We start from the raw sequence: 21,900 nt of genomic DNA on the forward strand, positions 1-21,900 counted from the left end.
ACAGTATTTTGATTTTTCTCAGGCCTAGATCAATGTTCTCCAAACAGATCCATTATCATTTCTTTCTTTCCTTTTGTCCTTCACACTCCTATAGTAGGGTATTTGCACTCTGATTAATTAGAAATAATATGTGATGAAGATTGTATAGAGAAATCTTAATTATTCCATTCTTTGGGATGTAATTTTAACTTAAAAATCATTTTGTGATGAATTATGTAGCCAATATAGTTACATATAAATTATTAACACAAAGATTCATGACTCTTCTATCTATATTTTATAATTTGTAATCCTCAAGAATTTAAATCAAGTAGGATTACTTACTAAGAAATAAAACTAAGATTTTTTTCACCTTGTACTCTATCCTCAATTTGGTGTAAGCCCTCATCACAAGTTAAACAATTGCAAGAGTTTTAAAATCAATACATTTGGTTAATTAGATATATGATCTATTTTAGAAAATGTATATTATAGTATATATATATATATATATATATATATATATATATATATATATATATAATCACACATGGTATCTTTTCTCTAATAAAAAAATTGGAAAAACTGGTTAGGAAGTTCTAGTCAGAATCTAAAATATTAGCATTTCAGAGGCATTTCTTTGGTTAACTACCATAAGCAGAAGTTTTATACTATGCAATTTTATGTCCAGAAGATTCTATAGCAAATACACTATAATAAACAGTAAAAGAATAGAGGCAGAAAGTAGATATTTTAAAAAGCAGACAGAATTAGAAGTCTATTTTTTGCTAGATTTCAAAAGATATTTGAGTTCTAAAGCTATCTGCTTTCATGAATAAGATTTTTTTTTCTCCCAGGCTAAAAGGTTGTGTATTTTAAGAGGACAGCCTTGGCTGGGTTGCTCTGTTGGTTAGAGTGTTGTCCGGATACGCCAAGTTTTCAGGTTTGATCCCTGGTGAAGGCACATACAAGAATCAACCTATGAATGCATAAATAAGTGGAACAACAAATCAATCTCTCTCTCGCTCTCTTGCTCTCTCCTGCCTCTCTCCCTAAAATCAATTTTAAAAATTTGAAGAGGGCAAAGATTTCGGGGAACTTCAAAATCTCTCAGGAAGAAAGGCATTGTTTTTCTAGTTTTAATCCTTACCAAGATTTTTCTACTGTTTTAAAATCTGAGGTTTTAGGCTTTTGCATAACTTTGAAATTACATATATACACACAGAAAAAACACATAAACTTTACTCACAGGCAAACTGAAGTACGGCCTCTCTACTAAGAATACTTCCCAAAGTGTTGGCTGCTAAACACTGGTAATGGCCAGAATCTCTTGCTTCACTCGGATTGCTTATAATGAAGGTCCCGTCGATCAAACTGTAGCGATAATCACTTTCCAAATCAATTTCTGTTCCATTTCGAAGCCATCTAAGGAAAAATCAGAAGACAAATTGTGAAAATGACTTGAGACATTATAATACTCCCTGGGAGTGTCAGAATTTCATTGAAGGGAATTTTTAAGACTTAGGTAAAATAAGTAACAGTGAATTTCTACCTGTAATTGGGGACTGGATTGCCACGAACTTCACAATTCAGTGCTACTTTCTTTTCATCAGAATCAGTTGGGAAAATTATATCATCTGGTTCTTGCACAAACACTGGCCCATAGTCCACACTTTCTGTAAGGACCAAGATAGATACACTTTAAAATTTCTTGAAATATCAAGACATGTGTTTTTTTTCTCAATTATGTTTGCATTCAAAATTCTTGCTTTTTCCTTGTACTCAATGCATATTACCAAAAGAAAGGGTTAGCTATGAAATTATATTGTTTTAGTAGATTGTAGAGATTTAAATAGATTTTTTGTAGTTGACTGAGAATTCTCATAAAAATAGGATATATATAATGGAAAACAAGCATTTCAAGCATTACTTTTGTATATTTTAAAATATATATCTTTATATTCACCTAAAGCAGAGTATTATTATGTGAATAACACTAAACAAAAACATTATTTTAAAAACCTAAAAGTTTGTAAGCTCTTAGAATGTTAAAAATAATATACAATAAAGAAAAAATATATGAATTAATATTGTGTTATTACTTAGATGCTGCGGATATAAAAACATCGGCCCTTATGCATTCTTCATATATTCCTTTTTTCACTTATTCAATCAAGCACTACTTAGTGGTGATAATGCTAAAGTGTAGAGAGAATTATTTCTAATTCAAAGATGAAAACTCTGAGGTTCTGATAGACTTCTGCAAAATTAACCACAGACTAAATAGTTGATTTTAACTAAGATTCTTTGGTGTCAAATCTTATGTTCTGAAAAATGTCAAAACAGACAAGAGGTATAAAAGATTGTCATTCTGGAGAATAGCAGAGGGGAAAGACTTGCTAAATTATGGACTGAAAAACAAGTGACTAGTCTGAACATTTATTCTATTATGACTGTCCATACTCCATATCTCTTTGTTGTTCATTGTCAACTCCAAAAGTATCTCAGCGTGCACTCTCTCATCCTTTCTCTCTCTCATTTTTCTCTTAGAAATAAAGTTCATTGTAAGGGGTGAAAAAGCATGTGTCTAGGTAGAGTGCACCAATTCCCAGCAAAGAGTAATCAATGATGATACTATCTCTGAGAATATTGTTGATTTATCTTTAATAATAAAAGGGTAATATGCTAAATAGACCAGACGTCTTCTGGACATCATTCTGGATGTCCTTCCTGACGAAGTCAGGGCCAGAGGGAAGCCAGCTGGATCCAGGGTGCCTGCGGGCAGCCCAAGGGAAGCCAGCACGGGTCCCAGGTGCCTGCCAGCGGCCATAGGAGGGAAGCAGCCCCGGATCTGGGTGCCAGAGGGAAGCCAGTGCCAGAAGCCTGGGGAAGGAAGGCCTACTCTTGCACGAATTTTTGTGCATCGAGCCTCTACTTCTTCTATAATCATGAGTCCGTCTATTAATAAAGATAATACATTTATTGCTTAAAGCAATGTCCTTACACTTTGCAATTTTTAGCTTGATGGATTTGTAACTTGAGTAGATAGACTTCAAAACTTACATGACGGTAAATCAACACAAAGATCATGATAATCAATAAATCAAAATCTTTACTTAACATGGTAGAAATCTTTGAGATAGTTGTGTAACAGGCAGATGCCATCACACACAATGTTAATTTTTCATAGGGCTAATGTTTTTGAGTGTGTTTTTTCTTGAACGGACTTTTAATGAACAGACTACAAATATTTGTAGATGGCTGAACTTAAAATGCTAGTGGTTATTATCTGTGAAATATTAGATTCTATTTCAAGTGTATTTTCTTCAGAAGAGGATTGTTTCAGTTTTAAAATGATTTTTGTTTCTCTGCTACAAAGAATGATGAAATCAGCATCCTTTTTCTCACTTCTCCCCACTTTATTTCCTAAATTTTCTCAGTTTTGTTTGTTAATCACAGTTCACATGGTTTTTTATTCATAGTTATTACCTATTATGATATTAAACATTTATTATGTCTTTTCATTATGGGTTTCCATTTCTGCTTCCTATTTTTTTCCCCCAATTTAAAGATCATGTATGCTATATTCCTTGTTATATGGTTAAGAATATCAATTTGTTGTCTTTATAACTAAAAGAAAACTTGACTGGGTGTCAAATTAGGCATTCACTATTAATGACTATAGATATCCTTCCACTCTCTCTCTCTGTTCACGTTTAATATTACCATGGTGATGTCTGAATTCTAGACTGACTTTCTTCACTCCCCAGGGACTGGAGTTTATGCCTGGATGCCCATAGGCCTTTTTCCTCATCCTTTAATTTCAAGAATTTTGCTAGATATATATTCGTGTCATTTTGTATAGCTTGCAGGTTCAAGAATTTCTTTTTTCAAGAACAAATCTTTTTCCTTTGTTCTTTTCACCTTATATCACCTAGGCCAGTGGTCAGCAAACTCATTAGTCAACAGAGCCAAATATCAACAGTACAACGATTGAAATTTCTTTTGAGAGCCAAATTTTTTAAATTTAAACTTCTTCTACTACCACTTCTTCAAAATTGACTTGCCCAGGCCATGGTATTTTGTGGAAGAGCCATACTCAAGGGGCCAAAGAGCCGCATGTGGCTCCTGAGCCGTGGTTTGCCAACCACTGACCTAGGCATAGCTTGGATTTGTTAGTCTTATTTATCATCTCTGTAAAAACGTTTATACTTTTATTCTTTTCATATTTGTTTGAATTTTTTAAATGTGGTTGCTGTGTTCCTATCTTTTCAGTTGCCTCTATATTTCACTACTAGAGGCCTGGTGCACGAAATTCGTGCACGGGGCAGGGGGGGTGTCTCTCAGCCCAACCTGCACCCTCTCCAATCTGGGACCCCTTGGGTAAAGTGACCAGATGTCCAGCTTTTGGTGGGACAGTCCCGATTTTTAACAATTTGTCCCGAGTCCCGTGGCGTTTTAACCTTTTGCACTCGGATGTCGAGTGTGACTCGACACGGTTAGCATCAGTAGCAGCTCTTTTTATACTCTTTGAATGTATCAATAATTTAAAATATAAAAAAATCCAAATAAATAAGTTTGTATGAAAAGAAACTCCAGATTTTTATTCTACTGCCGTGCTTTGTAAAATCTGGGGTATTTAAAAAATTAAATCCCGAGTAGAATAAAGGAATAAAGAAAAAAGCAAGCGAGTGCAAAGGGTTAAAAAAGTCCCGATTTTTGGAAAGAATACACGACAAGCTAGGGAACGGTGGGAGAACGGGAAGGAAATATACGGTTTTCGGCGGCCATGTGGCTATTTAGCCAGGATATGAGTTTTATATTATTTTTGTTAATTTTATAATGTTAAACTTTAATAATAACAAATAATTGTTGAGAACTGATTATCGAGAACTGCTTATCAAAGTTCGCATTCTTGATCAGTTGTTAGAATTCGACCACCATTGTTTGGACTTAATGAACAATGGCATTTTTTGGGATTGGCAACGACAAAAACATTTTGTAACTGTCTCTCAGATAATACACATCGTACTGCGTGCTACTAAGCTAGTTAAACAAGTGATGTCATTACAAATCAGCTATTCAGATAATTTAGGTAAGTTATTTATTTATTTATTTCATAAATACATAAATTTTCTTGAATTTAGCAGACAGTACTCAAATTATTTATATTTTATAGTGGCGGCAAAAAGTCTAGTGCCGGCCTTGAAAGTGACACTTACAACTTACGTTACGGCAAATTCAGAGGAAAAATAATACAAGTTAATATTGTTATTATTTAGAAAGAAATATAGGATTAAAATAATTTTAAAAATATAGTTACTTTATAACAATCAAATTAATTTAATTTATAAACTAACAATAAAATATGTTCATGTAATTATGTACCTACTTACTGTGTTTTTAAACAATATGTATATAATAATTCATAATATAATTTTAATTTTTTTTTTTAGATTTTTAACATAATGAGTAAGAAAAGAGGATGCAAATTCAATGATGATCTAAGAAGTGAATTTCCTTTTATTAAAAAAACCAAAAGCAATATAGACCAAATTTTTAATCAAGAACCACCCCCCGGGCTGAAACCGGTTTGGCTCAGTGGATAGAGCTGTCAGCCTGCGGACTCAAGGGTCCAAGGTTCGATTCCAGTCAAGGGCATGTACCTTGGTTGTGGGCACATCCCCAGTAGGGGGTGTGCAAGAGGCAGCTGATCGATGTTTCTCTCTCATCGATGTTTCTAACTCTCTATCCCTCTCACTTCCTCTCTGTAAAAAAATCAATAAAATATATATATATATATATATATATATATATATATATATATATATATATAAAAGAACTCCCTCGCCCCCCCATCAATGGTGTCCTGCTTTACCAATGTTAAAATTTGGTTACCTTACCCTTTGGGGATGTCCGACTGCCTGTTTACAGTCAGTCGGACATCCCTTTCACAATCTAGGACTGCTGTCTCCCAACTCCTTGCCTGCCTGCCTTCCTGATTGCCCCTAACCACTCTGCCTGCCAGCCTGATCACCCCCAAACCACTCCCCTGCCAGGCTGATCAATGCCTAACTGCCCTCCCCTGATACCCCAGTCACCCCCAAATGCCCTCCCTTGCATATTCCCTCTTTATTAGATAGGGTTTTTTCTTTAGCATATTGGACAGTCCTAACTGGTTTGACTCAGTGGATAGAGCATTGGCCTGCAGAATCAAGGGTCCCAGGTTCGATTCTGGTCAAGGGCATGTACCTTGGTTGGGGGCACATACCCAATGGGGAGTGTGCAGGAGGCAGCTGATCAATCTACCCCTTTCCCTTCCTCTCTGTAAAAAATCAATAAAATATATATTATAAAAAAAAACACAAAACATTTAAGATTCCTCCATATCTGCCTGGCTGGTGTGACTCAATGGTTGAGACCCCAGGCTGCCACCACTGGAAGGGGATCAAGCCCTGGCCAGGCTGAGACCCCAGCCCAGGCTGCCACCTCAGCCAAGCTAGGCTGAGATCCCTGCCCAGGCTGCCGCCTCAGCCTGGCTGCAGAGAGCCTGGTGGGGGTGCACGGCTTCAGCCCAGGCTGCCTTCGCTGGCCTGAAGACAGCACGGTGGGGGTGCACAGCTCTCCCAGCCTGAGACCCCAGCCCAGGCTGCTGCCACTGGCTGGGTGATCATGCAGTGGGGGTGCCTGGCCCTGCAGGCATGAGACCTCAGCCCAGGCAGCCAGCCCGGCCAGGGGATCTTGCGGCTTGGGTGCCGGGCTCTGCAGGCCTGAGACCCCAGCCCAAGCTGTCCTCACAGCCAGGGGATCCTGCGGCTTGGGGGCGGCTGAGACCCCTGCACCCCAGCCGCCCCGGCTTGCTAGCGATCCTATGGCTTTGGGGTGGCTGAGACTCCCGTCCCCAAGCTGCCCTGCTTTACCAGGGGATCCTGTGGCTTGGGGGCGGCTGAGACCCCCTCCCCCCAGCCACCCCACTTTGCCAGGGGATCCTGTGGCTTAGGGATGGCTGAGACCCCTGTCCCCAAGCTGCCCTGCTTTGCCAGGGGATCCTGTGGCTTGGGGGCGGCTGAGGCCCCCACCCCCAAACCGCCGCCACTTGCCAGCAATCCCGCGGCTCACACTGGGCGCTGGTGCCTCCCAGCCTGACACCCTTTACTGCTGCTACTGGGCAGACTCCGCTGGGGCTAAGAGGACTGGGAGCCGCCATCTTGTGGCTATGGGCGCAGCCATTTTGTAGAGGAGTGATGGTTAATTTGCATATTACTCTTTTATTAGATAGGATTGGTTGCTATGGGCCTATCATTTCAGGTTATGTGAAATCCTGTAGTTACAAAAATCATGCCTGGTCCACCATCCTCTCTCTCTTCTCTGAGGGAAACATATTTCTCCCAAAGAATTTGCACTTACGAAAGTAATAGATCTTCAAATAGTTAACTAAAACGTGGAAGGTAGACATGTAAGAAAGGTAATGACTAAACTTTTCTGGATAGCTTTCTCTTAGTTTTATATCAGAAAAATAAGATAAACTATAGGATCATTCAGATTATTTGGGAAAGATGATCTCAGTTATGGAGGCAAGCCAGGGGCAAGGTTTAGAGGTAATTATATAGAGTGACATAAAGTGGAGATGTTTAATGAATTATACTTGTAAATCTAAACTGACATTCATATAAATATATATATCTATAATACTAAAAGCGCAATATGAAAATCGACTGAACGACCTAACAGCAGAACTACCTAATAGCAGAATGACCATCCGGACGACCTTCCGGACAACCATGCTATGACACACACTGGTGCCAGGCCAGCTAAGAAGGGTACAATGCAATTGGTCAGGGGTCGGGGGGCCCTGCATCCCCCGCAATCACCCCACAGAGGGAGGCCCAGGCCACCCTCTGCCCAGCGATCAATCGCGGAGCCTTGGCCAGGTAGGCAGGGCCTCCCTGTGTGTGGCAATCAGTTGTAGAGCCCTGGCCAGGTGGGCAGGGCCTCCTTTTGTGCAGCAATCAATCCCAGAGCCCCAGCATGGTGGGCAGGGCCTCCCTCTGCATTGCGATCAGTTGCAGAGCCCTGTGATTGATCACCTCAAAGAGGGAGGCCCAGGCTACCTGACCCGCAGCGCTGAGGCGGTAGGCGGGGCCTCCCTCTGTGGGGCAATTGATCTGGTGGCCTCGAGATTGCCTTGCAGAAGGAGGCCCAGGCCAGCCAAGTGATCGCACCCCACACCTGTTGCCCACAGAGGGAGGCGACCAGTGACTGGGGAGGGGGGCAGCCGTGCACAGATGGCAAGCAGTGACAGTGGCAGTGGCAGGGGCGGGCCTGCTGCCTGAAGACGGGGGAAGGAAAGTCCCAATAGGCCCTGATCACCAGCCAGGCCTAGGGACCCTACCTGAGGTGTCCCAGATTGCGAGAGGGCGCAGGCCAGGCTGAGGGACACATTCCCATCCCCCTCCCCATGCATGAATTTTGTGCACCAGACCTCCAGTTTGTATGCACACACACACACAAACACACACAACCTATATAATAAAGAGGTACTATGCAAATTGACCCTCACACCCTCGCACAAGATGGCCACCCACATGTGGTCAAATATGGCCAACCCCATGTGGTCAAAGATGGCTGCCACAAGATGGCTAGCAGGGGAGGGTAGTTGTGGGTGACCAGGCCAGCAGGGGAGGGTCCTTGGGGGGGACCAAGCCTGCAGGGGAGAGCAGTTTTGGGGAACCAGGCTTGCAGGGGAGGGCAGTTAGGGGTGACCAAACTGGCAGGGGAGGGCAGTTGGGGGTGACCAGGACTGCAGGGGAGGGCAGTTAGGGGCAACCATGCCATCAGGGGAGGGCAGTTAGGGGTGACCGGGCTGGCAGGGAGGGCAGTTGGGGACGAACAGGCTGGCAGGGGAGAGCAGTTAGGGCAACCAGGCTGGCAGGGGAAGGCAGTTGGGGGTGACCAGGGCTGCAGGGGAGGCAGTTGGGGGCAATTGGGCCAGGAGTGAGCAGTTAGGCATTGATTAGACTGGCAGGGGAGTGGTTAGGGGGTGATCAGGCTGGCAGGCAGGCAAGCAGCTGGGAGCCAGCAGTCCCGGATTGTGAGAGGGATGTCTGACTGCCAATTTAGGCCTGATTCAGGATCGGGCCTAAACCGGCAGTCAGACATCCCCCAAGAGGTCCCAGATTGGAGAGGGTGCAGGCTGGGCTGAGGGACAACCCCCACAGTGCACAAATTTCATGTACCGGGCCTCTAGTATATTTATACTATATTTACACTAGAGGCCCGGTGTACAAAACTCGTTCAGTCGGAGGGGTCCCTCAGCCTGGCCTGTGCCCTCTTGCAGTCCAGGAGCCCTCAGGGGATGTCCAACTGATGGCTTAGGCCCGCTCCCTGCAGGTCTAAGCTGTCAGTCAGACATCTTTAGCATTGCCACAGAGGCAGCAGAGGCTTATACCACCATCATTGAGCTTGCCAGCCATGAGCCCAGCTTCTGGCTGAGCGGCGCTCTCCCTGTTGAAGCGCACTGACCTCCAGGGGGCAGCTCCTGCGTTGAGCATCTGCCCCCTGGTGGTCAGTGTGCATCATAGCGACTGGCCATTCTACCATTTGGTCAATTTGCATATTAGCCTTTTATTATACTAGTGGCCTGGTGCACAAATTCGTGCACAGATGGGGTTCCTTGGCCTGGCTGGTGATCGGGGCCGATTGTGGGGGCCGGCCAGCCAAGGGGAGGGATTGCAGGATGTTGGCCGACCAGAGGGAGGGACCACAGGAGGCTGTCCAGCCACCGGGAGGAGGCACCACGGGAGGTTGGCTGGGCGCCCCCCCCCCCAATTGGGACTGATGGGGGGCTGGCCAGCCAGTGGGAGGGACTGCAGGAGGTTGGCTAGTTGCGGGAGGTTGGCTGGCCACAGGAGGTTGGCTATGGGAGTGCACTGACCACCAGGGGGCAGCTCCTGCATTGAGTGTCTTCCCCATGGTGGTCAGTGCATGTCATAGCAACTGCTTGACTGGTCTTACGGTCGTTCAGTCATTTGGTCATTCAGTTGCTTAGGCTTTTATATATGTAAATAGGATTCTTCTTTCTCCTTTTCCTTTTTGTTATCCCTGAGTTTTAGTAATAACCTCATCCATTCTGGTTTCAGCAAGACCAGAAAAACAACATAGAATTGCGGAAAAGTGATGCACATTCATATTTAGGCTAGTGGTTCTCAAATCTTTTATTAACAGATATTTTATAATCCACCTTTTATAAAAAGTAGTAAATATTCTAACTTACTTATATGAATTTTTAAATTTAATAAAAGGCAAATAAAAAATAGAAGTACCATATTTTCCGACGTATAAGACGACTTTTTAACCCAGGAAAATCTTCTATACGCCCAGTCGTCTTATACACCAGAAAATACTGTAGCATAAAATAGTATTTAATTTATAGGTAAATTCTCAGTGACAATCTATCTATGTAAAACTAATATGCAAATCGACTGAACAGTGGAACGACTGGTAGAACTGGTAGAATGATCGGTTGCTATGACATGGACATGCACTGACCACCAGGGGGCAGACGCTCAATGAAGGAGCTACCCCTAGCCCGCAAGCCTCGACCGCCAGTCACCCAGCAGAGGGAGGTGACCAGTGATGGGGGTGGCAGTGGTACGTGATGGGGCTGACAAGTGGGTGGCGCCAGGCCAACTAAGGTATGTGCAAGCAGGGACCCTGATCACCCCGCCAGTTGCCCTACAGATTGGCCCTGATTGCCAGCCATGCCTAGGGACCCTCCTGGCCAGGGGAAGGGGACATGGGCAGTTGGCCGGCCTGCCTGCTGGTCGAACTCCTGGTCGAGGGGACAATTTGCATATTAGCCTTTTATTATATAGGATATACACTGAGTGGCCAGATTATTATGTGTTCAGTGATCATAATAATCTGGTCACTCAGTATATATATTATTTGTCAATATGACCAAAAAATGGATATAATTTTTGATTCATTCACACCATATAGCTATTGGTGTGTTGGCTGTTGTCATTTTCTACTTGACAATATAAGGGAAAAGAGGTCAGTGCCCCTGCCTAAATAGTCAGGTATTGCATGTTTTAAAAATTCTTCTGGCACACTGGTTGAAAATTGCTGGACTAGAGCAATAAACAAGAAACAATGACTGTGTGAAGTTAGCATGGTGTTGGCAATAGTCTTCCATGAGAGATGCCTGAACAGCAAGATAAAGCTCTCCCATGCAATGAAGAGTCTGGGCTGATCTGCCTTTCTCCCAGTGGAGTTTCGTGGAGCACTGTTATGTATATTATTTATGGAGACAATGATTTCCCTTGTCGAGTCCTGTCTTGGGATCAAGCTGATATCTCACCCTCTCTAATCCCTTTTGAAATTATTGCCACTTATTGATAGGCTACCCAGATACTAACTTTCCTCCTGCCAAGACGTTTTAGGTATCCTCTAATCCGAGACTCCTACAGCTAGGTTCGTAGGGAAGCCTTACTTCTTGACATTGGATCATGTTTTCTGTTGTTCCCTGGATCCTGGCCAGAGATTATTATGCCTCCCTATATTCTAAACTTGCCTTTCAGACTTAAATCCCTTTTAAACAATTACATCTGTGCCTATTTTTTCTCAAAGATTAGGTCTAATGCCAGATCCCAACCCTTTCCACCTGCTGGTTAGCTCTAGCTTATGGTCTTATCTAACTTATTTATATAATGTGACCTATGTGTATCAGTAGTATAATCTAGAGGAAATATTAGCCTATTATGTCCCATACAGTCATATGCAATGTACTTTTAATGATCATTAATATATTTTATGTGAGAATTCCCAGAAATTTTGAAATGTTTAACTAGAAATTGCCCTATAATGACACTCACAGTTACTGTATAATGTGAGAAAAAAAACTATTCACACCGTGTGAGCACCTAAGATGAATTCTTAAAGAAAATACCTAACCCTTCCTTTAACTTTAAGTTGCCTTTCAAAATAGAAATTAAGATTCTTTCTAAAAGTCAAACAAGTATAAACTGTCATTATGGAACTTTCAAGGAGTCCTAAGAATTAAAGCATTATTTATTAAAAAGCATTATGATAAATGTTTTATGGATACTGGCATTATGTTTCACACACAATATAACTTCAGTGTTTAATAGATTTTTTTGTCATTTTTCTAATGTAGCCATAAAAGAGAGGTCAGATGATTCAGAGATGCTGTCATTTATGGGAATGATAAAAGGATATCATTCAGAAGATGAGGAACCACTAGGCACCCTGTCAACAGAGGGAGGGCATTGCACTTCATTTATAACACAAAATACACAGTTTAGTTGAGAAATATTTAGGAAAATAATCTATCATAGTGTAGAAATTCAACCTAAATCCAGACTTCAAATTCCTCCAATAGATGCCTCTTTATTTATCAATATTTATTAAGCTCCTAGTTAGCTTGCACTGCTTTAGGGCTGAACGAGGAGTATATAGCACGGTCTTTGCTCAAATGGCATACAGTTAAACTGCAAAAAAAGCATACTAATATAAAAGAATAACAATAGCTCTAAAAATTAAGAATACAATACAAAATAAAATTACGAAGTTTAAATGAATGGTCATGTATTTGTAAGGTTTTTATTAGAATATGATCTCTTTTTAAACAGAGAAATTGGAGTAATCTGATTTAAGTAGGAATATATCATCTAAGTATCTAAGTGAAATACCTGTTTCCCATCCAGAGAGAATTCTTATGCTCATGAAAGATCATTTAAGTTTTGCATTTGGATATCCAAAACGATTTACCAAGAAAATATATTTTGAAGAAACACAGAAAACTGTCAACACAGAGTTCACGTTAAGTCTTGATGCCATCGCTCACAAGCTTCGTCCAATCTGGAAATGAGCTACATTAATAATGAAATCCAGCCAGAGGTACCGAGGCTATGAGGTAACAAATTTGATAGGTTTCAGGAATCTCCCAAATGTCAGAATCTAGTGATGGAAACTCCTAAGGCTTGACCCAGTTAAGCCACACTCAGTGTGTCATGTAAATTGTAAGTTGTGCTTATCATTGAGGGAATAAAGAGATCCAAAATGATATGCTTATCCTTAGTAAAAAATAATTCACCTCAACTGCTTCTAAAAACCACCTATTTTTTTCACCTGAGATAGGATTTGTAGTCTCTGAATCTCCCCTACTAGAAGTCTGAACTTTCTAGTCGGAATCCGTCCTAATTCAGAATGCCTCTATGAAAGGAAGATTAAATATGTAAACCTAACCATCTCATCACAAATACAAGGAGATGTACCCTACACTTGATTAAGTTTATTCCTACTAAAATCATACAACATAAAGAAATTAAGTCAAAGACCAATCTATTGGCTTTTCATTTATAAAGGAAAGGACACGTATGTTATCAGCAGTGGTTAATCCTTGTCTACATCACAAAATCCTAAAGCAAGACATGCAGGTGTTTGAGGCGCTGACTCCTACAGGCTCTTAATTAACTTATATTATCATGAGAATTTCTAATTAAAACCTTAGCAAATTTTAAAAATCAATTAAATTACATTACTTATATTTAAAACAAGTACTTCCTAGTAATTATTAACAATTCAAATTGTTTTTTTAACTAGATAAAAAACTTCTTGGTCTGTGGAACAGTTTGAAGAGTGATCCCAGTCATTACCCAAATAAACAATATCAGGTTGGAAGCAAAACAATTTTTGAGGACTTCTCTGGTTGCTTGACTTCAATGAGGAGCATTCTCCCTTCCAGGTAATGCTCCATTTCTCTTCTCCCCTTTCAGAGTCCAGCTCAAATATGTTTATTTATTGACTGGCTCCACATTCTCACCTCAATCAAGTGTCAGTGACTGACTGATATATTCTTCTTAAGGCCAGCTTGTTGGCCTTCCCTTGCTCTGGATTGCTCCTGCCATTGGAAGTCAGCTACCATGTTGTGGGCTACCCTGTGGAGAGGCCTGCTGAGAATGGCCTTGGGCAGTGGAGACACTCAGTGTAGCAATCTTTAGCAGCTGGATCCTGTCAACAATCATGGAGGTGAGTGTGCTTACAGGTGGATCTGTACCCATGTAAGTCTCTGGATGAGACTGCAGTCCTACCTTGTCAAAGGCTCAGACCCAGAGGACCCAGTTAAGCCACATTTGCTTTCCTAACTCACAGAGGCCATGAGATAGTAAAAATGTAACTTTTGTTCATTTTGTTGATGTCCTCACCATACTTCTAAATTTTCTACAGAGAACTCCTCTTACAATATCATGATTTTGAGGTTTCTTCATAAATCTTATCTATTTTAATTTTCTGTCTTGTGGTTATCTCAAAAAATTGGTATTATTTTCTAGGCAGCCAATCCCTACAGTTAATCAACATTTGTTATTCAGGTCTTGATTAAGCATCTTCTTTGGAATAGAAGTCAGATGGAAGCCAGTCTTTTTTAAAACAATGTGGGGAGTCATAATCCATTACTTTCGCCATAATCTGTTTTCCAGAAGCAGGTTACTAACTTCAGCTCACCAGGGAAGAGAAGAGATTACACTGTAAATACCAGGAGGTAGACCTCACTGTGAGCCATTTTAGATTCTGTCTACAATATGTACCACCACATTGGCCTCAACTTTTGTATTTTAGGAAATGAAATATCACAAATGAGTACATCTATCTTCCCTACCCTGGTACCATTTCCTTGCTCTCATTCTCCCTTTGCCCTCAGAGGTAGGCACTATAGTCAACTTGCTCTTAGGTTCATGTTTTTAAAATTATACCACATATATGTATCCATAAATAGTATACATTATTTTTATTTTTACATAAGTGATATTATATTACATGTAATATTCTGTTAACTTTTCTTGCTTGCTAACTCATATTTTGAGATATCCATTTTGTCTCATAAAGATATAGTCTTATCACTTTAATGGTTTTAAGTTTTGAATGAATGAAAAGTAGAATTTATGAATCCATTTTTCTTCTGATGGACTTCAAGTTGTTTCTAATTTTTAACAATTAAATATATTGCAGTGAACGTACTTTCATATTTCTTTGCACATGTGTGAGCAAGTTTCTCTAGGTTGTATACACAGAAGTGGAATTGCTTTCCCAAATTGCTCAGCAAACTAGATTTTTACATTTCTTAGGAAAACCTTAGCTCTACCTGGGCTACTTCTGGGCTTAATTCTGAGCAGGAGTGGGATGGCTTTGTATTCAGGCTCTGTTAGTTTTCTCATTTTTCACGAGAGCATGTCAACCCCAGCTTTACTCTCTATTAAGGCTAAAGGGAATTGCCTGACGAAAGCCATATGTCAGGCTCTTGTCAGAGAGAACAAACTCAAAGCCACAGCTAGCCAAGATCTATCAAAGGCTCAGATGAGAAAACAATAGTTATGAAAGATTACTTGGAAACATATTCAGACTGTTTATTCTTCCTGGTACTCTAAATGGGGGTTAATCTAGAGCAGCAGAGGACTTAAAGTATATCAAACTGGTTCCCAGCCTAGAGCCTTGACACTCAAGTATGGTCCCCAGACCAGCAGTGTCACCATCACTGGGAGCATTTTATAAACGCCGATTAGTTGGCCCTACTTCTGATCTGTTGAACGGAGTTCTGTTTTAACAATATTCCCACGTGATTCTATGTACATTAAAGATTAAGAAGCACATTTTGAGATAATTATTTCTCACTTTGTTGATGTTTGGGTTTCATCTGCCTTTACTGAAGCAGATGAAACTCACTGTTATGGAGCCAATAAGAATAATGTTCAGGTCACTGGCCTTTATATCAATTAATTATTAATAAGGACTCTCCAGAAACATTTGTCTGATCTTAGTATCAGCAATAGCTGTGCTTCTACTCAATTAGTATTTCATTTTAATCCTTGAAAAATGAGAAACATGTAACTGTTTCCTTTACTGCTAATTCTCCAAAGCAGGTATGAATAGACACTTTCAATTAGTCTCAAACCTGGCTCCATTTCATGTCCGAATATTTGTTGTTTTCATCATTTTCATGTGTTTTAATTTATATTTTCTAACTGTATTTTATTTATCATTGTGAGCTATGTTAACATACATTTGGAACAAGAGAACAAAGGACTAGGAACAAATTATACTGAAAAAACAAAGCAAAAGAATCTCATAATTCACTTAATACAATCCTGTGTCATTTAATTATGGGGATATGTTCTGAGAAATGTATCAGTGGGCAATTTCATCATTGCACAAATTTCATAGAGTACACTTACACAAACCTAGGTAGTATAGCCTACTACACACCTGGGCTATTCAGGATAGCCTATTGCTCCTAGCATGTTACTGTACTGAACACTGAGGCAATTGTATAGGACATTTACCATAAATGAACCTTGTGGGGCTGGAAGTCTTACTATTTGTCGGTGAGTGAGTGGTGGGTGAATGTGAAGGCTTATGACATTACAGTACACTATTGTTAACTTTATAAACACAATCCCACAAACCCTCCCCTCTTTCCTTCCAACAAGGTTAGAAGCAGAATATCAAAGCTGTCAATGATGCTCCATGGACAGGGATGTGGGCTGGATTAATTGGAAATATTGAGGAGAAACAGGCTGGGTATGGCATAAATCACCAAGATAATAACTGTTAGGAGGGATGAAAGGCGGCCTGAGGATCGGGAGGAGTAAGAAAACAAGATACAGAGATAGAGGAACTGCATGTTGGAGCAGTGGTCACATTAAGAAACTCTGTGGGATTCATTTAAAAAACACAGGGTGTTTAACATTGAGAGAGTGAGTAACTGAGGATTCAATATTTTAAATTTGGAAATTTGTTTTTGTCTCCATTGACCTTATTTGGCATAATGGGCTCTTCCTGGCATTGAATTAATGGAAGAAATAAAACTTACCTATGTTTCACATCATTACAACCTGAAATGATTTCCAAAGTACAGGGACAGGCTGTCTGCACACTATCACAGAAAGCTTTTACTAAACGGCAGTGGCACTTACATTTGTTAAGGCAGCTCCTGTGGACCTGTGTCCTTGTACAGGACCTTAGGTCCTCAACAAAGAACTTACATAATGTCCTCTGGAGACCAGCAGACTAGATCTGGGAGGGCACTGATCAGACCCTCTGAGTATGTAGCACTTGGGGGACAGACTCCTTTGTGCTAAAACAGGTCAGTGGCTGCATGGCCGAGATATAACCTATGCACTCATAATTGAGGTGCTGTGAGTGAGAGGGAATAAATTGCCAGACCCCACAGATACGGCTCCTGTCAAAGGGGAAAAGAATCCCTCCCAAACCACATGTGCTTCCATTTCTTACAGTTAATTTAGCACCATTAGAATCTTACAAGACCGCTGTCCCGTACATCATCTGGCATCGACTGAAATGCTATTAGGAGGTGCCTGATCGTACATTCTATCTTGTCATCCGTAAAATAATGATGCCTAAAGAACAACAATCACAACACATCTCTCCTGATGAGTATGACATTAGTTAATGTAATGGGATTTTTAAAAGACTTTTTTTAAAATTATTTTTAGGTTTACAATAAAATTGAGAGTTAATAATCAAACTAGTTGCTGTTTCAGCCTCTTACAGAAGTAAGATTTCTCATGTATCTTCCACCCCCACACAGACATACGTTCTTTCATACTCGCTAGAGTAGTACTTTTTTTAAAAACCTAAGTTAAACATATATTTACATATCATAATCACCCAAAGTCTATAGTTTATGTTAAAGTTTATTCTTGGCTTTTTAGATTCTTTGGTTTGGACAAATGTATTTTCACTGGCCTAAGAGTCACCTCTCCTTTGCCTACTCATCTCAGCTCTAACTCCCCATCTCTGGAAACCTCTAATCTTTTCACTGTAGCCTTTGAAGATTTACTTATTTCACTTAGCAATATGAATTTAAGTTTCCTTTATGTCTCTTCATGGTTTAATAGCTCATTTCTTTTTAGCACTGAATAATATTCCATTGTCTGGATGTACCACAGTATTTATCTATTCACCTATTTGAGGACATCTTGGTTGCTGCCAAGATTTGCAATTATGAATAAAGCTGCTATAAAACATCCATGTGCAGGTTTTTATGTGGACATGTATTTCAAAATCTTTTGGATAAATACCCAGGAGCATAATTGCTGGATTATGTTAAGAGTATGTTTAGTTTTGTAAGATACTGCCAAACTGTCTTCCAGAGCGGCTGTACCGTTTTGTATACCCACCAACAACAATGTCCCTGTTGATCCACATCCTCACTAGCATTTAGTGTTTTCAGCGTTCTGGATCTTGGTCATTCTAATAGGTATATAGTAGTATCTCACTGTTTTAATTTGTATTTCCCTGATGACGTATGATGTGATGCATTGTTTTCCATAATTATTTGTCGTTTGTGTATCTTCTTTGGTGAGTCATCTGTTAAAGTTTTTGTCCCATATTTTTAACCAGGTTATTATCCTATATTGAGTTTTAAGAGTTATTTCTACATTTCTAGGTAATAGTCATATATCAGATATATATTTTTAAAAAATATTTAAAAAGATAAGTCTGTGGCTTGTCTTCTAATTCTCTTCATATTGTTTTTCACAGAACATGTTATGGGAAATAAAAAAAACTTGCATTACGTGTAAGTATTTTGAAAAATGAAACATTTTAAAGGAGGTAGCACTATGCTTAAATAAATTTTAAATGTCAACACCATGAGATGATGCTCCACGTGGAAACAATTGGCATAATCATGCAGCATGAGTTGGCTTGTGATTGGCACCAAAACCCAATTTGACATTTATGGAGTCTTTCCAGGTAGTTCTTCCAAAATGTTTCTTTGAATGTTCAGTCCTTCATCAATCATAATTAAAAGGTAGCCCAAAGAGTATTGGACTTAAAATCAGTAGATAATGTGAACAAAAAATTGACTATACTGCTGTTAAAAAAGAAAGAACAGGCCAAAATGGAATCATTCTTGCTAACCAAAAGTTAATAACCAAACTAGTTGCTGTTTCAGCCTCTCACAGGAGTGGGATTTTAAAATGAGTCCAACTTAAGAACCAGGTCTGGAATCAGACTGCATTCGATTTGAGCTGGACTGGATTCAACAGGAGACTTTCAAGTGAATATTCAGAGATGGAATGCATTACATAAAAAAATTGAGTGAGCCACCTTTTAGCACACCTCCTTATTTTATACTTACGAATTACAGTCTTAGAAGCAGCAGATATTTGCAAAGGAGAGAGAATCTTGCTGGAGATTTTTGAGTTGCAATAGCCATTGTGAGGAGAATTCTGGTTAGATAAAATTGTTTAAGTGCACTTGAAGATAAGCATCCCCAAATTGAACCAACAGAATGAGATCTCTAATTTAATTATTACAAAATGTTTGCAAAAGTTTACAAAATGTTTCAAAATTCTGAAGTAGTGTTATGAAAAGATTCATTGCAAAGTCTAATAGCAAATTAAAGAGATAAAAGGTACCTAACACACACACAAAAAAAACTACAAGGCTGATGTAACTCCTAATGCTCCCCTCTAGTCTCCTTTATTCCAGTACTCATTCCAGTGATTCTGTCTGAACTGCCTTTTCCACTGTGAAATGACAGTTACCTATTCAAATAAAACCACCTAAAGCTACATATGATCCCTCTCAGGTATCTTTCACTCCTAGGTAAGAGACCCATCTAAGGACCACAAGTAAAGAATTTATGAAACCCTGGAATATTCTCAAATATTTCACCTCAGTCCAGTAATAGAGAAAAGTAAAATTTCATGTTGATCATTGCATTTGGTCCTGATGTCAGCCATGGAGTGGTTCTGTCCAGTTCCTCAAGGATTTGTTCCGTTTCCCTTTCCTGGGTCCAGAGCCAAAACACAACTGAGGCGAAGGGACTATGTTTAGTTTGATTGAAAACTCTGTCTCAATAGTCAGTAGACCCAGGACCTTGATTCTAAGACGTTTGAATGCTGACCAGGACCTCATTGTCCTGCTGGCTTAACAATTAATCAAGGGAGAGGGAGATGGGTGAGTCAGGGCCCTAGGTAAGGCCAGTTGAATCAAAGAAAAAAAATCAAAATAAAAGGCCACATTAAAGCAAATAAGGTTTCTGTGTGGTTACAAATTTTCCTTTTATAATCTGTAGTCTACGCACCATCTGGGAGTTCTGGCTTTAGAGCATTAGATTCCCATTCCCCCTGGGTGGCGCCATTCATAAAATAGCCAATCTTTCTCCAGTGCAGTTTTTCGTGTCTAGTGTTTGACTCTGCTAATGCTGTTAGACCAACTCTTTCTATTCAATAATACTAACTCAAATAAGTCCATGTTATTTATAACTTGATATGAAAGTTTCATAAGTAATCTAAACATAATTAAGGGGGATTAAATTAAATACATATAAGTAGGGTTAAAAGTTTTTAGGTAAACTTTTAAAATAAGTTTCCCAAATATTTTCAGTATTATGAAACCTTAGAGTTTTGCTAAGTTAAATTAGGTGATGGAAATGATATTAAACTAGAGGCCTGGTGCACAAATTTGTGCATGGGTGGGGTCCCTCAGCCTATCGGGGCCGTGGGAGGTTGGCCAGCCAGCCCAACTGGGGCCATCAGGGCCAGACGGTAAGTGGGGGGTTGGTTGGCTGCAGGAGGTTGGCTTTTGGAGCACACTGACCACCAGCTCCTGCATTGAGCGTCTGTACCCTGGTGGTCAGTGCTCATCATAGCGACCGGTCCTTCGGTCGTTCAGTTGCTTGTTCACTTAGGCTTTTATATATATAGAAGATATCTAGATCATTTCCAAATAATAAAAAACTCTGAAAAATTAATTACTGAATGTAAGTTTATGTACTTTTGGCTTCTGATTGCAGAAAAATTAAAGATAAATTTGAGTTTATTGGTAACATGTCATATGCCACACTGAGAAACTTACTCTGAGAAAGCACATTTCCAAAAATAATAAAAAGTATTTATAAATTTGCCAAGCCATAGACAATTAATATAAAAGGCAATTTATTAATGTTTACTTCTTAGAGTTTACTAAAACTTAAAGTTTTTAAAGGTTAAAAATCCTAATATATGTAATTGACACCATTAGAAATAATAAGAAGGGTGACTGTATATAGTAAGATGTGGGTTTTTTTGCTCAGAAATAGACTAAAGAATGAAGAGGCATTTTTATTAAGGGAAATGAGAGTAATTTTATTTAAACTAGAACTTCTGGCTATGAAGGACAAAATAAATATATACAAAAAGTTGAAGAGAGAGAGAGATAGAGAATTTTGCCTGTGTAATTAAGATGGCTAAGTGAGTGGTAAGAGTTTTAAAAAGTAAACTTTAATATCAATGGTATACTTATGTAAGCCCCAAACTTAATTTTCTTTCATCTGCCAAAAGGTTTCTCTTTTCAAGTAATCTATTGAGAAAGCAAAGACTGTTTTATACAAATAATTTTCTGTGTTTTATGTTGTCTGAACTAGGTCTTTGAATACTTAAGAAAACTGAATCTTCTCAATAGTTAGAGCTAACCTTCTGTAATTGTCTTTGAAATCTTTTGATGTTACTTTGGTCAAATAATTAAGTATTACTTCATAATAACTTGTGATCCTATTTAGTCAAGTGCTTTAGGACCTTTTGATATTTTGACAAACTTCATAAGAATCAAATTCTAAATAGTCTTTTTTGACCCCAAACTAACTTTGATATTTTTCAGAGGGTTCAGGGAAAATATCAAAGGATTTGTCTCTCTCCTTATAAAATGGGAGATTTTGAACTAATTGGGCTTATTTGATATGTTTAATTACATGGGTAACATTGTCCAATAAGAAGTAATAAGTCTTCATTACATTGTGTGTGTATATGTTCTACGAGTTTCAGACATTCTGTAAAATTCCTGGAAGTCTGGTATGTCCTGGCATAAGCTGTCTGTCATCCAAACTGAGGCTCT

At 39.5% G+C, this 21,900-nt stretch overlaps 1 protein-coding gene across 1 annotated transcript in view; it reads right to left on the reverse strand.

Annotated features, from left to right (window-relative positions):
• Positions 1-21,900, reverse strand: part of CNTN5 (contactin 5) — a 465,423-nt gene that overhangs the window by 434,026 nt on the left and 9,497 nt on the right. Inside the window, exons 3-4 of the mRNA XM_028157040.2 lie at positions 1,532-1,655; positions 1,229-1,404 (exon numbers count right to left, since the gene is read on the reverse strand). Of these exons, the coding sequence (XP_028012841.2) occupies positions 1,229-1,404; positions 1,532-1,655 (300 nt within the window). The remainder of the gene's footprint in view (positions 1-1,228; positions 1,405-1,531; positions 1,656-21,900) is intronic.

Source organism: Eptesicus fuscus, chromosome 13, assembly GCF_027574615.1.
Source record: "Eptesicus fuscus isolate TK198812 chromosome 13, DD_ASM_mEF_20220401, whole genome shotgun sequence".
In the NCBI taxonomy this organism is placed as follows: Eukaryota; Metazoa; Chordata; class Mammalia; order Chiroptera; family Vespertilionidae; genus Eptesicus; species Eptesicus fuscus.